Below are 20501 nucleotides of genomic sequence, written 5' to 3' on the forward strand. Positions count from 1 at the left end.
CAAATCCAGAAGTATACTGACAAAAATATAGAAAATAATTTTTCCTCTAGTTTCTTTCAGTTTTGTTTTAGGACCTGGATCCTGCAAATGTCCTAATGTGAGTTGTCCCATGGACTATTCACATGCAAAAAGTTAAGTGTTTAAGTGTGGGCAGAATTAGGTCTTTGGGGCAGAGGAGGGGGGCGTAACTTGTAACAACAGTGGGTACATTTTCAGACAGAACTGTGATATTTAAGTGGCTAGTGCTCCAATATAAAAAATACATACTATTAGCATGAAACAGAAAAAAATATGACTGCAGACCCTTATTCTGCAATCAGATTAGAAGATGCAGACACCTGAGCCCATGCAGAACCTACTGATTTCAATAGGGCTGGAGTGGACACCCGTTTGGGGACATCCAGTTACAAGACTGAGGCCTTAAAGGGTAAGCTCAAGGCACCAAGGAGCTGCTACATGTTATATGAAGAATACATATTATAAAATACACACACACACACAAACACACAGAGGATTCATTTCTAGACTGAAAGAAATCTTATCTTCATGTCCAAGAAAAAAATCTTCTCAAACCTATTTTGGAAGCTGAAAACTCTAGTGCTGTGAAGCAGTGTCTTCCCAACTTGAATGCTGAATGATGCCTTTCTGAGTCTCAACATTACAAAAGAACAAAAATGTATAATGAAAGTGTCTTATGCTACATACAAATGATTTTTGCTGGGCAGGATTATGGCAGTAAAATAAAAAAGTGCTCCCTCTCTCTGGCAGCTATAAGTTATTAAAAATTAAATATGAAAGTTTGTTTTGTGATGTGTTTTTTTAGCCCTAGAGCGAACCTAATATATCAAAGAGAAAACTCGCTCTATTCCCCAAGTGACTGAGAAACATGTACTTCAGAGCAAGAGGACCAGAACTAGTGAACATTTAAATTATTTCCTGTAACTTTTAAGGGCCCTTAAAGTGTTATAAACCAAAAACATTTCACAGCAACGTAGAGCTGCTCTTAAACTGCATTGGATAATATACTTGTTTTTTCATTTGACCTCATCATCATCTCTAAAATGTTACCAACAATACCAGTTATATAAGGTATTCTGCAATAGAATATCTCTTTCAAAATCTCACACTGCACATACAATAAATCTTGTTAATATTTTGTTGCTTACTACTCTTCAACTCTGTTGATTTTCCTCTTAGGGGAAAATCCTGCATGATTCATTCACACAGGCAGTCTCCAATGATTTATTTACTTGATTTTATGACACTCCCAATACACATTTCCATTAGAATTTAGAGCCATGCACCTATATTAGGCTCTAGGGTAAGATTCTGTCTTGCATCTTAGAAGTGCAGCACAGAACTTGTGAGGGCTTTAAGCTGCCTTTGCATGGGCTGTTCTGGGGGCCTAAACAACACCTGCCATAATTTAGTCCTGAAAAGCTAAGCTACAGCTGCGTGTATTCATCTTCTGAGAAGCAGCAGTGAAACCCAGAGTACCCATCATGCTGCATTGCCACCCACGACACATTCCCTATGCCCTGGTTAGAAGGGGACGAGGAAAGGGTCTTCAGAAGACAGTCTATGGCTATCATCTTCAGCTTCTGTGTCAGGGGAATTCTCTTCTAGCCATAGCCAGGGCTTTAAGAGATCATTTACATCACATTCTGGCTCCTTTACTCAACATACGAGGCTGGGGAGGGAGGGTGAGCATCATTTTCAAAAGCACTCAAGTGACCTAGTTCATTTACAGTGGGGATGTACGCTCCCCAAAGTCATATAGATGCTTTTCAAAATTCCCCTCTAAGTTCCTGTGTCATCAGTTCAATATACAGTATAAAAGGATGGAGTCAGCAGCTATTTCTCACGCAGAATGTGAAAACACTTTAACAAAGATTAAATCAGAGCAACCACTAACACCCCATAGCTCATGTACCAGCCTGCTTCACAGCCCTTCATCCCAACAGCCTGATTGTAGACATAGGCCTTGGAGTATGCCCTCAAGACCAGCAGATTCAGATTTCAGGCCACAGAAGGCACTGGCTCCACAGTGGAGGAGCCTCCATGGACAACACCCTGCAAACAGCACCTCTCTTTTCCATGAAAGAGACTCCATCTTGAGTGCCTCCGCTGACTGCAGCTGTGGCAGTGGGATGGGGAGTGCACTTTATAGGTCAAAACCCACTCCTAAATATATAGGTGGAACCTGCAGACAGCCAGTGGGGATCAGGGAATTACATCAGTTTTATGCCTGTCATAACCTTAGTCCCAAATTTGGACCTTAGCGTCCAAAATATGGGGGTTAGCATGAAAACCTCCAAGCTTAGTTACCAGCTTGGACCTGGTACTTGCTGCCACCACCCAAAAAATTAGAGTGTTTTGGGGCACTCTGGTCCCCCTGAAAAACCTTCCCTGGGGACCCCAAGACCCAAATCCCTTGAGTCTCACAACAAAGGGAAATAATCCTTTTTACCTTCCCCCCTCCAGGTGCTCCTGGAGAGATACACAGACACAAGCTCTGTGAATCCAAACAGAGTGACTCCCCCTCTCCGTTCCCAGTCCTGGAAACAAAAGCACTTTCCTCTTCACCCAGAGGGAATGCAAAATCAGGCTAGCAAATTCAACACACACAGATCTCCCCCTGATTTCTTCCTCCCACCAATTCCCTGGTGAGTACAGACTTAATTTCCCTGAAGTAAAGAAAAACTTCAACAGGTCTTAAAAGAAAGCTTTATATAAAAAGAAAGAAAAAATACATACAAATGGTCTTTCTGTATTAAGGTGACAAAATACAGGGTTAATTGCTTAAAAGAATATTGAATAAACAGCCTTATTATGCAAAATGGAATCTGCTTTTTAAAACATGTATCCTTGCATGTAACAGCAAATGTGGCAGAACTCATGTGAATGGAGTCACTATAATGAAAAGACTCTCTTCCTAGTGCACAGGTTTTCAAACTGTGGGACACCCCTCCCCTCTTGGGGGTCAGGAAAGTTTGGGGGGGGGGGCAGCAGCAACACCAGGTGGCTTGTGTCAGCCACATAGTGGGGCCCAGGTGAGGGAGCACCATCTCCACACCCTCACTCACCTCAGCAAGCCACCCTGCCTGGTGCTGGCTCCCGCCCCCAGAGCCTGTCAAACATGCCTTTCTCCACCCTAGAAATCCGAGGGGGAGGGGCAGGTATTGGCTCTGCCCTAGCAGTGCAGCCTGGATGCAAGGTAGAAGCAGCCTACTGCTGAGGAAGCCTTGGCTGTGCCATTGGTAAGTATAGGTGTATTTGAAACTTAAAGGTATAGGTAATTTAATTCAAGTTGTGTTAAGATCTCTGTTAGGTTTATGAGCAGGCTATCAAGCATACTTCTGTATGTGTATTTTTGTCTGAGGCACAACCAAAAATTGTTACTTAAAGAGGGGGCTCAGCTTAAAAAGTTTAAAAACCACTCTCCTAATGAGCAAGAAGAGCTCTTACCCTTGTATTCCTGGTTTTAGCTAAGTTTGAATATACGTATTTTAAATTGTGAGTTATTTTTAATCAACTCATTTTTGTTTACTTTATGGACAGCTGCATAAAAATATCAAAAATCGATAGCTCCTCTCTCATACTACTTCCTATTTCTTATTAAGTACCTCTGACCTGCATACGTACTCTTCCACTCCCAGTCAGTGCCACATTCTAATCTAACTAAAAAGCCACAATGAAAATATTGACAAGCAAGCACTACCAAGAAGTCAATGAATCACATTTGTATTTCCACTGCTCCTGCGAGAGAAACTTCCTTTTTTATTTCCAGTTAGACTTTTCAGGTACCCTACAAAGACAGCAGACATGACCGCCTGGGAAACCATGTCTGCCACTCTAGGGATGAGAAGGGGTAAGGAGATGGGCAGTAAAAGAGTATGGGTACGCCCAGGCATGGGCAATCACGGCATAGGAACACTAATTCACAGGGAATATGGAGGATGCATTGTACCTGTTTTCATATTCAAAACACCTGTTTATGAAGTAAACAAAAGCTGGTTTAAAATGAAACCACTTTAACGTACATGTGTTAAATACATGCTGAAACTCTGCTGACAATCGCATTAGAAAGCAAGTGCTTTTCCTATGAATTCTGCAGCGAACCTGCAAACTCAGCCACAGAAAGAAATGGCAAAACTTGTACAAGTGGCCTTTCAGTAAATTCCCTTGTCCTCTTCATCAACCCTAAATTGTCCACACAACATCTGATAGAATGATTATCCTTAAGGTACTGTATTATTTGATTCATCTTATTGATGACATAAAGGGAAGTTTAAGTGACTTCCCCTAGGTCAGAGAAGTCATCAGTGGCAGAGCTGGAAAAAGAACACTACCTCACAGCGCAGTGCTCCAATCGTTAGACAACACATCTGTATTATAAAAGAAGACAAACAAAAAACTCCTCATATTTTGCTGAGTTTCCTCTCCCTTCCCTTTCCTTCTCTCCTCTCTCATATGTTTCTCCTCACCTCCCCCATATTTCCCTCTGTTTCTCAAACAAAATAAGCTATCTCCACAAAAACAACAAGGAGTCCAGTGGCACCTTAAAAACTAACAGATTTATTTGGGCATAAGCTTTTGTGGGTAAAAAACCCACTTCTTCAGATGCATGGAGTGAAAATTACAGATACATGCATACATATTGGCACACGAAGAGAAGGGAGTTACTTTACAAATCGAGAACCAATGCTGAAGGCCAATTCAGTTTTTGTGGACATAGACTAACACGGCTACTCCGTTAATACTATCTCCACAAAAACATTTTATTGGACTTGCATAACTGCATCAATATTAGGGTTTTTGCTAGTAGAGAAATGTTGTTAAACAATCACATCCATGACCAACATTTGATCTACTAGCAAAAGTTTCTAGCACAGACCTGGCCTAATTCTTTGATGAGTGAAACAATTGTGACATGAGAAATAACACAGTTAGATCTTGCTTCTCCTCTTCCTCCCTCCACTATGCCCCACCAACAGTACATTGCTGTGTGTCTGGATTGTAATATAAAAAACAAGTACAGTAGGTGATGCCATTAGACAATTATATAAATTATGGCTATTATATAAACTATATAAATAAATGGCTATTATAAATACTCACACACATATGGATTATTTGCACTCACCTTTCACCAAAGTGTGTTTGTCTGTGGGAGATGAGCGAGCAAGTACTCGTAGTTTTGGCCAGATCTTGTCAATACGTTCTTGCTCAATCTGAAAATAATAATTCAATCATCAGTCTGTCGTAAGCAAATCTGGAGCTATGTTTTCCTGCCTAGAAATGTTTTCAGCTTTCACACTCGGCACTGATAGGAAAGGAGAATCAGCCCCTATACTGGTAATCTGGAACCATCGCTCTCCAAAATGATGGGCCAAATGACGGTAGCAGCCAGCACTACTGGTAGAGTAGGTAGGGCCATGAGACATTGAATTCCCCACAGTGTCTTACTGAATTGCCTCGACTGCTGGCTGAAGTAGGTAGGATTCACTGTAGGGACAAAAGTGGCCTTACAGAATCACTTCACTCCAGAATGTCACTCTAAAAGTAGCAAGGTGGAGTTCTATATCTGCAGGGTCTCAAGGGCTCCCAGATCGAGTGTGCTCAGTCTACAAGTAGAAAGATGTTTCTGTTTTCTAGCCTTGCCAACTCTAACTGGGATCTGGAAATCCAGCTGAGTTCTTCATCTCACACATTATCACCAAGAGAAAAGGTTCTGCAGGCCAGATTGTGCCCTCAGTGTCCAACTAGCAAACCTCATTGTCTGACAGTTCTGCCTCTCAGTCGGTTTGCTTGGGTGTAACCACTTATGTACTCTCATCTGAGAATGGAGCCACATTTTAAGTGAGACTCGATGCGAGAAGTCAGAGCTCCAGCTAAAAACAGCATTTTGATGCTGACTCTGTATGGCTGCCAGTTGCTAGTGAGCTCTGAGAGCCCTGCTGTTGGGTTTTTTTGGGGAGTTTTTGGTTTGTTTGTTGGGGGGGAGGGTTAAAGAATTTTTCTGAATTTGTACTTTTTGAAACAGTCCGATATCATGGTTCAGAAAAGAGCTGAATTGGTTTAGCACTAAGGTGACAGTGTCACTGATTAGATAACTCTCAGAGAAGTTAAATGTAACATGCTAGTTTATCAGAGGCAATTGAAATAACAAAGGAACAGTGTTGGAAGTGGAACCATCCCTCTGGTCAGGCTGCTGGGCTGGTGGTTGTCTATTTAAGTAAGGGACATCACAATAGAAGAGAAATACAGTGTGTTCCTCCATTCTTCACTGTAGTTTTTGAAACATAACGTCGGAAAAAGTTACTTTATATTCAATTCATGAATTACCTCTCCCTTCTCGTTTCGGATCCTCCTGTTAAACTCCTTTCCCTCTATGCAGAGAAAGTCTTCTCCTGGATGAATAATTCCACACTTTATTGCGATGGCACGAGCTGTATTGATGTTGTCCCCAGTGACCATGCGAACTGTAATTCCAGCTCGCTGGCACTTTCTTATGGCTTCTGGGACCTATAAACAGAGTACAATATACATAAGCTGCTACAACTTTTTTAATTGCCATATTTTTTAAAGCGAGCAATTCCTAGAGGTAAAAAAAGGATTTATTAAAAACCCAAGAAAATCATGGCAAAGATCAGAGCTATCTAAACTGCCCATCGGAAGATTACTCTCACAACTTGCCCAAAGCCCCATAAGCTACCCCTAGTTTTTACTACAAAGGAGTAGTTTGCAGCTGACTTAAACCTCAGTATGGAGGTGCAGCCTGCTGAGACTACAGGTTTCAGCATGGAATGCTCCATTTGATCCAACAAGAACACAATTCCTTCCTTCTTTTTTCCTTCTGTGTTCTCCTCAGATATGACACATTGGTAAACAGACAATTTTAATAGAAATGTATTGAGTTATAAGGATGAACTAAAGACATTGCAGTTATTTTTCTAAAATTATTTACAATAATGTATCATTCTTCAAAGGAGTGACAATGTTATTACATATATTCTGCCCCAACAAATCTTGGCTATATTGAATTAAAATTGCAAGTACATATCAATGGTTTCAGAGATTGCTATTTTTTTTCAGACCATTAGAGTTAAAAGAAAGTAGAAAACCAAGAAACTCATAAGTAAGGCTGCAGTTTCACATGAAGTAGCCGAATCCTCCCACTTAACTCCTGCCCATAGAGGAGCCTGCCTCCTAGCTTCATTTTTGAATCTGAAATATCCAAATCGAAAACATAAAAAACCTACATGCACCACCGAAAAGGAGTTTTATAATTTGTTTCATAAATACATGTCTGAGTCTATCATTACCCTAACTTTAAGGCTGGTATGCAAAAATACGCTGCTTCTGTGTCTAATTATACTTGGCAACCAACCATCACATGAAGTGATAGGATTGACTGACTTTGATCTGAGGATCACAAAGTTCCCCGCCCACCCGTTATCTTGTGGAGGGGAAATCCTGATGCTGCTAAACAGGGAGCCTCACATCTGAAAATCCCTGTGTATGGTTGGGATCAAGGCTCCTCTCCTGCATAGACTAAGTGGTGCATAGCAGTGTGGTTCTCCGTGTGTCCAGGCTTTCTCCAGTCAATCCCCTCTGCTGTGCAAAAATACCTTTGCACTGAATATCTGGCCTATATATTTTTCCTTCAGTGTTGAAGGCCCACTGTGTACTCAGAAGAAACACAGGGCTATGCACAGAACCCTGTCAGCCACACATCCTCTATTTATGATGTCAAAATAGCTGGAATTTTATGCAAGGGCTTAAAAAGTGTTTAAATGTCATTAAATATACTTTTGGAACAATAGTTTCTGTAATGGTGAAATGACATACAGCTAATTGCTGGCTAGGATATGCAGGAATAGAGAAGCTGACTTGCCCATTCCTTCTGCCTGTGATGACTCTGCACCAGCCTGATAGATCCTGAGGATGTCATGCTATTTCAGAAGCAAACATATTAGGGGGAGGCATCATAGGGAGAAGTGGAGCTCAACAAAGGGAATGGAGCCCACTTACTACTAAAGACCCCTACCTCTAGTCTTGGGGTATTAGGAGAGAGGAGTATAGAATGGTGCCCTACTCTCCCTCCCCCAGATTAGATTTTTGATGCAACATCTTCCTTCTGACAACTCTATTTTGAGTTTTCTGCCAGTACTATTGCTCCATGTGGACTCTGAGTTCCCATTCAGCTACATGATAGTCAGCTGAGGAGGTCAGCCCCTCCTGCATGCATTTAGAAGGCTCCGTGCATGTTTATGGCCTCTCCATCATTCTTAAAAATCAGGACCTGCACTCCCTGCATCCTGAGGAGGTGGGGCTTAATGGAAGATACATCTAGAGCTCCTTATGCCAGTTCACACAGCATTAAATTTCTTCACAGCAAGGGGAGCTGCAAGACCATGATTTGGCCCATAAGGACAGCCAAAACAAAGTACATTGAGCTAAAACAAGATTCCCTGGAAATGAAATGAAAACTGACTTTTTTCATTGTACATTTCTTCATCTTAACAGCTATTTTTATTTAACAAAGGGATGCTTCTTTTCTAAAGTCCATGACACATGTTGCAAAAGACTTTCAGTACTTGGGACACAAACATTTTAATTAGGTAATTGCAGTTTTCAGACATTAAACAGCACAAATGTTCTATTACTTTTGATCAGTCTCTTGCTTCTAGTGGAAAATAAATTGACAGGGCTTCAGGAAATGCTGAAGAAGAGCACAGAGAAGCTGCCTAAATATTAATAAATTTGCTATAAATACCCAGTTGTGATGCTCTACTACCAAAATGATATTCAATATCAAAAACATATGCAGAAATGCAACTTCATTATTCCAGCTGTGCACAGTGTGCTCCTATATATTATTTATTATTCAATTTATTAATTAAAAGTAAGGGAAATTCTACAAAAATGTATAGGCACTAAACACATCCAAACCTTCCTGGCAATGCATTAGAGCAGAGATGGGCAAACTATGGCCCGGGGGCCACATCTGTCCCTTCAGATGTTTTAATCTGGCCCTGGAATTCCCACCAGGGAGCAGAATCTGGGGCTTGCCCTGTTCCGTGTGTGCCATGGCTACACATAGCTCCCGGAAGCAGCGGCACGTTCCCCCTCCAGTTCCTATGTGTAAGGGCAGCCAGTGGCTCCGCACTCTGGCCCCAACCTAAGCACCGCCCCTGTAGCTCCCACTGGACCCACGGCCAATGGGAGCTGCAGGGGCAGTGCCTGAGGATGGGGCAGTGCGCCAAGCTGCCTGGCTGCGCCTCTGGGTAGGATCTGGAGGGGGGACATGCTGCTGCTTCTGGGAGCTAGTTGAGGTAAGTGGCACCTGGAGCCTGCACCCCTGGCCCCCTCCCACACCCCAACCCCCTGCCCCCCTGATCCTCTTCCCACCCTCTGAATCCTTTGGTCCCAGCCGGGAACACCTTCCTGCACCCCGAACCCCCCATTTCCAGCCCTACCCCAGAGCCTGCACCTCCAGCTGAAGCCCTCACCCACCCTGCATCCCAACACCCTGCCCCAGCCCAGAGCCCCCACCCATATCCTGAACTCCTCATTTCTGGCCCCACTCCAGAGCCCACCCCCCAAGCCGGAGCCCTCACCCCCTCCCGCACGCCAACCTCCAATTTCGTGAGCATTCATGGCCCGCCATACAATTTCCATACCGAGATGTGGCCTTCAGGCCAAAACGTTTGCCCACCCCTGCATTAGAGTAATGTGCATTTGTAATTGTACAAATTCTAGCACAATAAATGATTGTTCTTTGATCGTCATTTGGGAGGTCATTAAAAAAAAAGGTTCAGTATTAGGTAATTAGGTAAAAATCAATATGTTGTAGAGAGATAGGAAAAATATGCAACAGGATTTGTAGTTTTTTTTTGGAATTATTTTAAATAGTGGATAAATAACATAAGTTAGCACCCTTTTACAGCTAGAGAGAATGAAGATTAACAGGTCAGAGATATTCATTTAAAACACCAACACCGTAGTTTTAATTCCCTGGCCTATCATGTCCTGTACTGTCTTTGCAGGACCATTAAGTATGACCTTTAAAGATAAGACAGTTAGGATAGTGGTATCTTAAAAAAATGCTGTTTGGTGTAGACCTACTGAAAATAATGAATGTTCCCACAAAGTCTGCATAGTCTGCTGTAATGGGTAGTGGATATAGGTTGGTCGGAATAACTTATTTCTGCAAGGATTATAATTATTCATTAAGTCATAACCCTGAAGTTAGTGCTGTAAAAACCAGAAGAAAACACAGCCCAGGCTTAAAGAGCTACTCTCAAAGCAAGCATGTTGTTCTTAAAGTTAACCATATAGCATCTGCCCCATTAACGTAGATGCAAGCCAGTGAAACTCAAAACAAAAGCACTTCAGAGCAATCTCAGTAAGCACATCCAAATGTTTTTGCTTCAAGAATCTTAAAAGCAGAAGGAGAATTATCACGAAGTATTAGAAAAAACAATGGCTCTGAATCCATCAACGTTATCCTTTAAGCTGGTCAAGAGATGGAGAGTTGTCTTTTTAGGAAAATCCTGATTCGATTGTCTGAGTATATTCGGGGCTTATTATGGCAAGGACAGTTTTTCATGAGTGTGCACACACCAACTCTATACCACTCAGTGAATGATAAAAATAGTATGGACTAATATAGTTCCTTTTCCCCCAGAAGATTCCAAAGTCCTTTACAAATAAGTCACATACCCGTGTGGGGTAGGTGAATAACGCAGTATCACAGGAAAACTCATTTCAAGTTCATAGCCATGCTTCTTTATTCTACAGATCTCGGCTAAGCAAGATGGTTAGAAATGTCAAAATAAGCATTCACCTCGTGAATTCAAAGCCCTAGCAAAGTCATTTAGGACAGTGGAGTGATGAAGCCTATGTGTGAGTGGATGTACACCAAATGATTGTAACTGATGATCCCACTATCAAGAACCATCAGATGCATTCAGGTCCTAGAGTGAAGTATTATAAAAATATGTATGGATCTAGAAAGGGAGTGAGCCTTTAAGAAAAAGTGTATTAGGGGCCAAATCCCAAGAGGTACTGAATACCTTCCACTGTGGTTGACATTAATGGGAGCAGAGGGCACTCAGCACTTTGCAGATAGTGATCAGTCAGTGCCTCACAGGACTGGCCCCAACTGTCTTACCACATCCAAATTCTGAGACTTTGCATTCAGACACAGTCTAAGCTTAAAACCCCTGAATTCACTGCCTGCTATAAAGATCATTAAAGCCATGGACTGGTTTTGAGTCCAAAGAAAGTATTAGAATCTGCTGGGAGAACCACTTTTATGTATATCAAGGACATGGGCCATTGAGGGCCATCTTGTTAAATATAATTTATTGTAATAAGCATTTTTGTATATTGCAGTGGTTTTGGTAAACGTGGGGGACAAAGGTTGATTGCTAATATTAGTAAGTGAGAAGCATGTCATTCTTTCTGAAGGGAATACATATTTTCTGTATCCATGTTTAAACGCAGTTGGTCAGCCCAGATAAAAAGAAGTAATCCAGAAATAAAAGTGGAAATGTAACTAATATTAAATTGTATTATACATATTATTTTCAGAAATTGTTTTAAAAACACAATTATTTGATTAATATTCCATACTAAATTTGTAATTTTGACAAGGTTGTTACACATTTTATCAAATCTAACAAACTGCATCATAAAAAATTATGTTTCAAAATATAGAATTTGTGTAACTTTTACAACCATAGTGAAACTATTTTGGATGGGATAAACTTTCAACCCAAGGACATTTTTTAAGAATATGTAAAAGTGTGAAAGATCTAAATAATATCGTTGTCTCCTTGATATACATAAAAGTGGCTTTCCCAGCAAATTATAATACTTTCTTTGGACTCAAAACCAGTCCATGGCTCTATTCATAACAATTAACCTTCTCTCTGAGAAGATAATCAAAGAGAAAAGTAACACGTGATATGATCATAGTCTTTAAGTACCTACACAGGGAAAGTTCATCTAATACTTCAGGGCTCTTTAATCTACCAGACAAAGGCATAACAAGATCTAATGGCTGGAAGTGGAAGCTAGAAATATTCAGACTGGAAATAAGGGGTAAATGTTTTAACAGCAAGGGTCTCTGTTACTGATCATTGGAATAGCTCAGCCAAGAATGTGGTATACTGAAGTCTTTAAATGAAGATTGGATGTCTTTCTAAAGATGATAGTCTTGTTCAACACCACATTACTGGGCTTGGAACTGGAATTACTGGGTGAAATGCTATGGCCTGTGTTATGTAGGTAGTCAGAATAGGTGATCAGAATTGTTTCTTCCAGCCCTAACAGAAATGGATTTATAGATATTTAATGTTATTTCTGAAGAAAAAGAGTTTTAAGGGACATATGAATCTTTAGCGCATCTAGCATGTAAATATCTTGCAATGCCGACTACAACAGTGGAATACAAATGCCTGCTCTCACTCTCAGAAGATATTGAAAACAAGACGTGGGCAGCATTGTCTCCTGCAAACCGTAACCAAACTTGTTTGTCTGAGCGATTGGCGGAAGTAGGACTGAGTGGACTTATAGGATCTAAAGTTTTACATTGTTTTGTTTTTGAGTGCAGTGATGTAACAAAAAAATCTACATTTGTAAATTCCACTTTCATGATAAAGAGATTGCACTACAGTACTTGTATTAAGTGAACTGAAAGATACTGTTTCTTTTGTTTTTTACAATGCAAATATTTGTAATAAAATAAATATAATGTGAGCACTGTACCCTTAGTATCCTGTGTGCTAACTGAAATTAATATATTTGAAAATGTAGAAAATGTCCAAAAATATTTAGATAAGTGGCATTCTATTATTGTTTAACAGTGCAATTAATCGCGTAATTAATTTTTTTAATCGTTTGACAGCCCTAATAATAATGCAGATGCGGTTTATAATGGTGGTATGTCATTCCAGGACACACAGGCTTACCTCAGAATCAAATCTCTCAAGTAGCCAATAGAATATGTATTTTGCTTCCTGTTTCACAGCACAGTCAAAATGCCCAACTTCTGGACAACAGTGCACACCCCATGATGCCTTGTTACAATAAAATATGAAAAGATACAGCATAAGCTTTTCCTGCACACCCCAAAATTATCTTCTTTCTGATCTAAATGTTCATTTCAATGAGATTCTCTAAAGGCATCAAGAGTCATTTGGAACTCAAACTGGCATATGCACCCAAATAGATAATACTGCCGATGTAGGAAGAAAAACTTATTTACATCACCTTATAAGCTTCCAGGATATTATAAGTAAATAGGTATGCTATAGCATATCATGTTAATAATTGAGGAATATGCAAAATGGTGAACCAAGTTTCTGGCAAATGGCATTCATTAGCTCACCATGGTTGATTTCAATATTATTAAAAGCACTCTGCCTAATTATTATTTATTAATTGTATTACTATAGTGCTTACAAGACTTAATCATGGACCAGGACCACATTGTGTTAGGTGCTGTATAAACACAGAACAAAAAGAGGAGATTTCACAAATTCTCCAAAGCTCACTATATGATATTGTATTTCAAAAGTTAAAAGGAGCCAAGGAATACACATTTTGGCCATGCTGTGTTTTATATCATATTGCTTTCTCCTACAATATAGTATGTCTCATTAAGAAGCCATTCAAGGTACAGTTGGGCCCATGAGACAAACAGCACAGCAATTTGTTGAGCTAAGCATCAGAAAAAAAAGTATTTATAATGTTTCCTCTGTGTCCTGTACTCTCCTGTTATCATCCTTATTGAAGGATGTGAAAATTTTCTCCAGGATAAATAAGTTCTGAGAAATGAATTCACAGTACTTAAAAAGAAAGTTCTGCTGATACTTAAACAGTATATGCTATGACTATCACAAAAGAAAGTGCCTTCAACAGAGCTTTTCCTTCCTTACTAATTCCCATGATTCCCTTAATTTCCCTTAAGACAGAGAAGGGAAAGGAGGACCTTGGAGTCCACCTGAATATGGAGAACTACAAGACAGCAATCGGCAACTGAACTCCCCGACCCCACAAGCAGATACAACAGGCAGATACAAAACAATGAAGAGACACCTCATGCTAAACAAAGCGAGACTCATCTGGGTAGAGAGGAAGATAGGTTTGGTAGCTGTAAAGGGAAATCCCAAAAGATGAGCACAACTTTGATGCACCTCTGAATTTTTGGGTGCTGATCAAAACTGCACCTACAAACATTTTGAAGGTCACGTAGTTGCCTAAAATAACTATGAATGGCCTGGACTTTCCTGATTGTTATGCTATGTTAGACACTGCATCCATGTTCTCTAACTCCTCCAATCCATACGGCATAACATATAACCTATATTAGAATAAATTATCATAAACATTGATGACTGCTTATTTGTAAACAACTGTTATGCCTCCAGCTGAGCTGCTGATAATGACATTCTGTTGCGACTAAAATTATGTCTAAAATTATTTAGTGAGCAATATTAACAAGCATATCTATATAATCCCACTGCTTTTCTAGTAAAAGAAATAGAACAGAAAATGATAGGTCGAAGATTGTGAGTTAAAAAAAATTCAGTTTGCATTTCAAGTATTTTGTGTGTTATCGGCACAGATCATTTTAGTCAAGAGATAGTGCACTAACATCATTGAGATTGAATATATATCCATCTTCTGATATCTACTGGTTAGTATGCAGGGCATTCATTTTCTATCTGCATTACTATTTATCATTGAAAATCCAATGCTATTTCCTATGCTCTAACTTTACTGTAGAAATAAGAACACCCTAGAAGTCAATGTAAACTAAGAGGATAATCCAATCTCATGCTTCAGGACACAAACCGATAACAAAAGGGGCTGGGAAGGAATTTTTCCATCACATTCAACATTGCACAATTGGTTACGTGCATTGCAGGGGTTTTCACCTTCCTGTATAGCAACAAGTATGGGACACTTTGACATTTACATCATTACAGAGACATTTTTCCTTCCAAAAAAGTAACGACATTCACTAACATGGTAGAATTAGAAATAAGCCTAATGCTTCTAAAGGAATTCAGAGAGATGCTCACTTGGCGGGTGTGACAGCTCATATGGTCATTTGTGCTGTTCTTCTCTCTTCCATTTACCTGATAAACCACAGGCCATAACTAGGTGAGCCAAAATGCAAAACACTAAAATAAAAGCTGGGCTATAAGAGTAATGAATCGGAGCTTTTCACGGGCCCTGAGTAAACCAACCCACCTTTAGGATATGACAAGAATATCTGATGTTTACAGAACAGCTCTCAGTCTGTACAAATAAAGTAATACCATTAACAGGCAAGAAAAAAAGAATGAAGTTTATCTGCCTATGACCTATGTATCTATGACCTACAAGTAGCATTCCCACCTCCCCCTTTGAGTCTGGGCTGGAAACCTCTTTTGGTCAACCTAAAGATACGGTAGCACTGGAAAATAGCACCAATTAAGCTCATAAGCAATCTGCAACTTGCGTAGGTGGCTCCCAAGTGATTGACTGAGTTGCTAGGTTTTGTTATTCTGCATATGTCCTGCTTGTAAATTTAAAATGACCTTAGCAGCAGTTTTGAACAACGTGACTCTCTCACTTACTGGATGTGAGAGATTGAGATGACAGTTTGAAAGCCAGAAGTAGAATATGGGGCACAAAGGAGGAAAATGATAGTCCCAGTGTGAAGAAGAGAAAATGAAGGCTTCTATTTGAAATGCCAGTTCTATTAAGCAAGTTCATGGAGGCAGAATCTAGTTTCATGTGCACATCAAAATAATATCTAAGAAAAGATATAATGCTATTTTCTCAATTCTTATTTTTGGACAGCTGGTGGGCGGTATCTAGTTTAACTCTGTGTAGAGTAAGTAGACTTAAAATACTGCTCATAGTTTATTTATTTATTTATTTATGTAGGTAAGAGACTACGTTGGCAGACTGAGTGGGCAGTAGAAACAGACATCTCCAACTTGTTTCCACAGTACCTAAGCTTACATTTACAAAAAATCAAGTTTCTAGCATCTATGAATGTATGGAAAGCTTTCTGGATGTAAGCTTAAAGTAGCCTGATGCAGCAATCTCTACCGGAATCTGTTGACAAACAATGGGCCAAACTGAGATATGACACAAAAGTTGGGTGAGAAATTGGCGTGTGAATAAGATTCATTAACCATGGCTCAGGGAGGTTGTCTCAAAATTCTGAGACAGCTTTCTACAGGTACAAGACACTGTTTTAGTTGCTTGCCTTCTTGAATATTTCTAAATGTAACATCAAGTACAAAACCTAACCCAACAATACATAAAAGATGTATGGCACAGCTTGGGGTGAAGATATAGAAGTGTGTGAGAATTAACCGGTATGGGTAAATAAGAGAATTTTCGAGTGGGTGAACCTACATATAAGAGTATAAAACACTCAGAACCAGGTCCCTGCCTACTAGCTCTCAGGCAAGAGAGAAAGACAAAGCTGATCAATAGCTAGATTTTATTGCTGCTGAATTCATCCAAACAGTTTCTATTTATTATTGAGGGTAATGCAACCACAAGTAGACTTTTTACATTAGCTGTGGGCTTTTTTAAAAATAAACCTGATAGAGATGTATATATTTATAATAGGCATAGCTCTCAAACCCTCCAAGAAAGGCGCCAATGGGACACCTTCGGCACTGCAGAGGTTGAACACCACTGTTGCATATGAATAAACTGTAGCAATCCATAAGGTTAGGTCTGCGAAAGTAGTAGAGGCTATTTTTCCACCTGTGCTAACTCCCAGGAGCATCTTAGGCAGGGCTGTCTCTAGGCATCAGCAAAGGAAGCAGGTGGTTGGGGCGGCCAATGGAAAGAGGCAGCACATCTGGGTCTTTGGCAGCAAGTTGGCGGCGGGTCCCTCAGTCCCTCTCAGAGCAAAGAACCCGCCGCTGAATTGCTGCTGAAGAATGAGGCAGCATGGCAGAGCTGCCGCCGAAGTGCCGCCGACTGTGGCTTTATCTCCCTTTTTTTCTTTCCTCTGCTTCGCTGTTTGGGGCGGCAAAAAAGCTGGAGCCAGTTCTGATCTTAGGAAAAGAGGAAATGAGGCTTTCCCTCTACAATGTCATTTAATTTTAAAACAAATACCTGAACAAGTTGCCAGAGTTATGACTTTTCATTATTTTTATCACAGCTCTACGACTTGCCATTTCTTGCAAGATAAATCATGACTTCCACCAATATTAACCTAATTAAAAGGCACATTTATAATAATATTCTTCACTCTTCTGTCTTTTCCTCCCACAGGATGGTCCTCTAAAATGCTTTAAGGTGCAGTGACAAGGTGGGTGAGGTAATATCTTTTATTGGACCAACTTCTGTTGGTGAGACAGACAAGCTTTCAAGCTTACATAGAGCTCTTCTTGACGGGCAGTGACATTTTTACATGATACTGTCAGTTTTGTTCTGCTAAATTAATGGAGTCCCTGCTAGAAACAACAAATATGGGAATTTGGGGCTGTAATGGCAAATTCTGTCACCTAATTACCCTTTAACTAAAAGTCAGCTATTTCCTTCCTAAGGAGCTATCCCAGAAGAACATGTTTTTTGCAGTTTTGTTTTCCTGAAATACTCTCTGTTCCAAGACATTGTGGCAACTTGTTTTACAATGAGTTATGGACTTCTGAGAGTTTTTAGTTATGGACTTCTGAATGCTGGCTGGCGAGTCTTGTCCACATGCTCAGGGTTTAGCTGATCGCCATATTTGGGGTCAGGAAGGAATTTTCCTCCTGGGCAGATCGGCAGAGGCCCTGGAGGTTTTTCGCCTTCCTCTGCAGCGTGGGGCATGGGTCACTTGCTGGTGGATTCTCTGCAGCTTGAGGTCTTCAAACCACAATTTGAAGACCTCAATAACTCAGACATAGGTTAAGGGTTTGTTATAGAAGTGCATGGGTAGGGTTCTGGTGGCCTGCTTTGTGCAGGGGGTCGGACTAGATGATCACATTGGTCCCTTCTGACCCTAGAACCTATGAGTCTATGAATACAATTTTTAAATGACTCATTACTCCATTGTTAGTACCATATTAAAATTAAAAAATGGATTGGAAAAAATGGCAAATGCTCTTTTTGGCAAATGCTTGGTGAAATTTTGAAAGGACGTAAATTTTACTGAATGCTTTGAAATGAACATATGGAAAATGTTACAACACATTTCAACATTTAATTGTGAGGAATTCAGTTAATTAGTTAAATAATTGTTTGGAAATAACATGTTTTTCTGACTTCATTTTCTTTGATCTGTTAAATAGACATCAGAGTTGACCTCCTTATTGTTAGCATCACTACTCATTTTTTACTTCAGGCTCATAATTCCCCATGAGATAGGAGAGCAGAAACAGTTTTCTCACAAAAACACACTAAGAACAGTCAGATAAAATGAGAGTTTTCAGATCATTTAAAACATAACTGTCAAATCACATTGCAACCCATTCCTTGGCTCCATCATACAATAACAGAATCCTAAAAATGGTTAAACTAACTTAAAATGCTATTTTCTTAACAATATGTTAATAAGACATACTATTTTCATATACTTGCAGATTTATTGGACTTATAATTCATTATAATATAAAATAATAGTAAAATATGATAGATGCGAAGAGGGTAAATAATCTGCTAGTTTGTTTATCAAAAGAGGTTTGCTCAATTCTACTCTGCAATATTTCATAGAAAATGACAGACTCATCTAATAAATTCTTTTAGATTTTATAGGATTTTATAGAAATGTTATATTTAATGGACAGGAAATGTTTAATGTCACGATATAGAAGCAATATAACTATGTGCATAACATGGCTTGAAAGATTCACTTACACAGTTGGAGTAGAAGAAAATTTTTCACCATCTGATGCAAGCATATCAGGCTAATTGCATGAATGATAATAGAACTGTTATAGAAATTATATAAAATAGACTATGACAATATAAAGTTTCATGAAGAACACTGCTTTTCTGTTTGGTTTCAAAATTATAAGATGATAGAATTCAAATGAGAAAGAACTATCAGAATATTGTATTGTGCTATGTCAAGTTAAAATTATCTATTCCCCGCCCTTGAAAAGAGCTTGTGTTAGAACCCACTGAGCTAGAACCTGGGACCAAGGGAGTTCTGGGCCACCAATGCCTCCGCATCATCACAGAACGTACAGGCTAGGAGGATCAAGGCAGCTAGGAAGATCATGTGAGGCTGTGCTTGGCAGGTAGTACTGCCCAGCAGGACCTGAGTGGGAGCCCCTCACAGTCTCCTGATTGGCTGATGACAGTCAGTGGGGTAGCCATGTGGAGGGAACAGGGGAAGCAACAACAACAAAAAAAAAGGCACCACCTGCTGTGGTGCTTTTACTCACCCGGCGGTGCTCCAGGTCTTCGGCGGCGGGCCCTTCACTCACTGTGGGTGTCTTCGGTGGCACTGAAGGTCCCGCTGCCAAAGACCCGGAGTGAGTGAAGGTCCCACCGCAGAAGTGCTGCCGAAGAGCCACCAAGTGAGTAAAATAAAAGCTTTGCAGTGGGTGGCTTTTTTTTTTTAAATTGCTCCCCCGGATGAGTACAAAAGCACCAGGAAATTGACAAGGCACCACTTGCTCAGTGGAGGAGTGGCCGCTCCCCCGAGCTATAGTACCAGTACATAATGATGCCAGTACATAAACCAGAAAACCTGGAAGGGGAGCTGTCTGAGGAACACCACCGACTGCCTGCCCATCTTTGCTCCTGACCCTGCTTGCAACAGACTATGGCTTCCAACCCTGGTTCGTCCTCAACTTTGCTATTTGATTGCTGTCTATAACCTAGTATACCACCCTGATCTCCTGGTAGCCTGACCCTTCTTGCCTTCTGATACCTGTTGTGACGCTGCCCTTATAATGCTTTATAGAAATATGCTTATGAGTGTAAATATGACATAACTGAAATATGTTTTATGCTAGATATGCCATGTAACATATCTCTGCAAAGGTTCTGATCTACTAAATATATTCATCCTATTTCTATGCATGTATCATTTATGAGCTTTGGCTCAATGCTTGTATTTAAAGTGTTTGCTGTAGGGAGCACATAAATCAAATTTGGTCAACATAGTATGAAGGGGTGATTCAAGTAATTGGAGTACTTAGCTGGCAATGGACTTTGGGAGATACCAATCCACATCTGAGCCTTCCTGGGAATGTTCAAACTAACATGTAAACAATGACGTTGGCCTGCAAAAAAACTGAATCATTCATAGATATGTGACTTGCCCAGGTGACTGCAAACTCCATCTAGTTGAGGGGATTTTATACAGGAGAACAAAGGGGTTTCTACCCACAACAGAGAGACTGGAAGGCCCTTGAAACTCCTCCATTTTGTCTTCAGCTGGCTCAGAAGATGGCATCTCCACCCCAAAGAGATGCCTGAAAGAAACTGGAACAAAGTACAGTAACTATGGGAGTGTGAGCGATTGC

General features: G+C 40.2%; 1 protein-coding gene across 4 annotated transcripts in view; it reads right to left on the bottom strand.

Annotated features, from left to right (window-relative positions):
• The window catches only part of ATP2B2 (ATPase plasma membrane Ca2+ transporting 2), a 428479-nt gene that overhangs the window by 58337 nt on the left and 349641 nt on the right, over positions 1-20501 (bottom strand). For all 4 annotated transcript variants that reach the window (XM_050957747.1, XM_050957750.1, XM_050957748.1 and 1 more), the window contains 2 exons: positions 6349-6528; positions 5147-5234 (listed from right to left, as the gene is read on the bottom strand). In XM_050957747.1, coding sequence (XP_050813704.1) covers positions 5147-5234; positions 6349-6528 — 268 coding nt within the window. The remainder of the gene's footprint in view (positions 1-5146; positions 5235-6348; positions 6529-20501) is intronic.

This window comes from Gopherus flavomarginatus, chromosome 6 (genome assembly GCF_025201925.1).
Source record: "Gopherus flavomarginatus isolate rGopFla2 chromosome 6, rGopFla2.mat.asm, whole genome shotgun sequence".
Classification (NCBI taxonomy): Eukaryota; Metazoa; Chordata; order Testudines; family Testudinidae; genus Gopherus; species Gopherus flavomarginatus.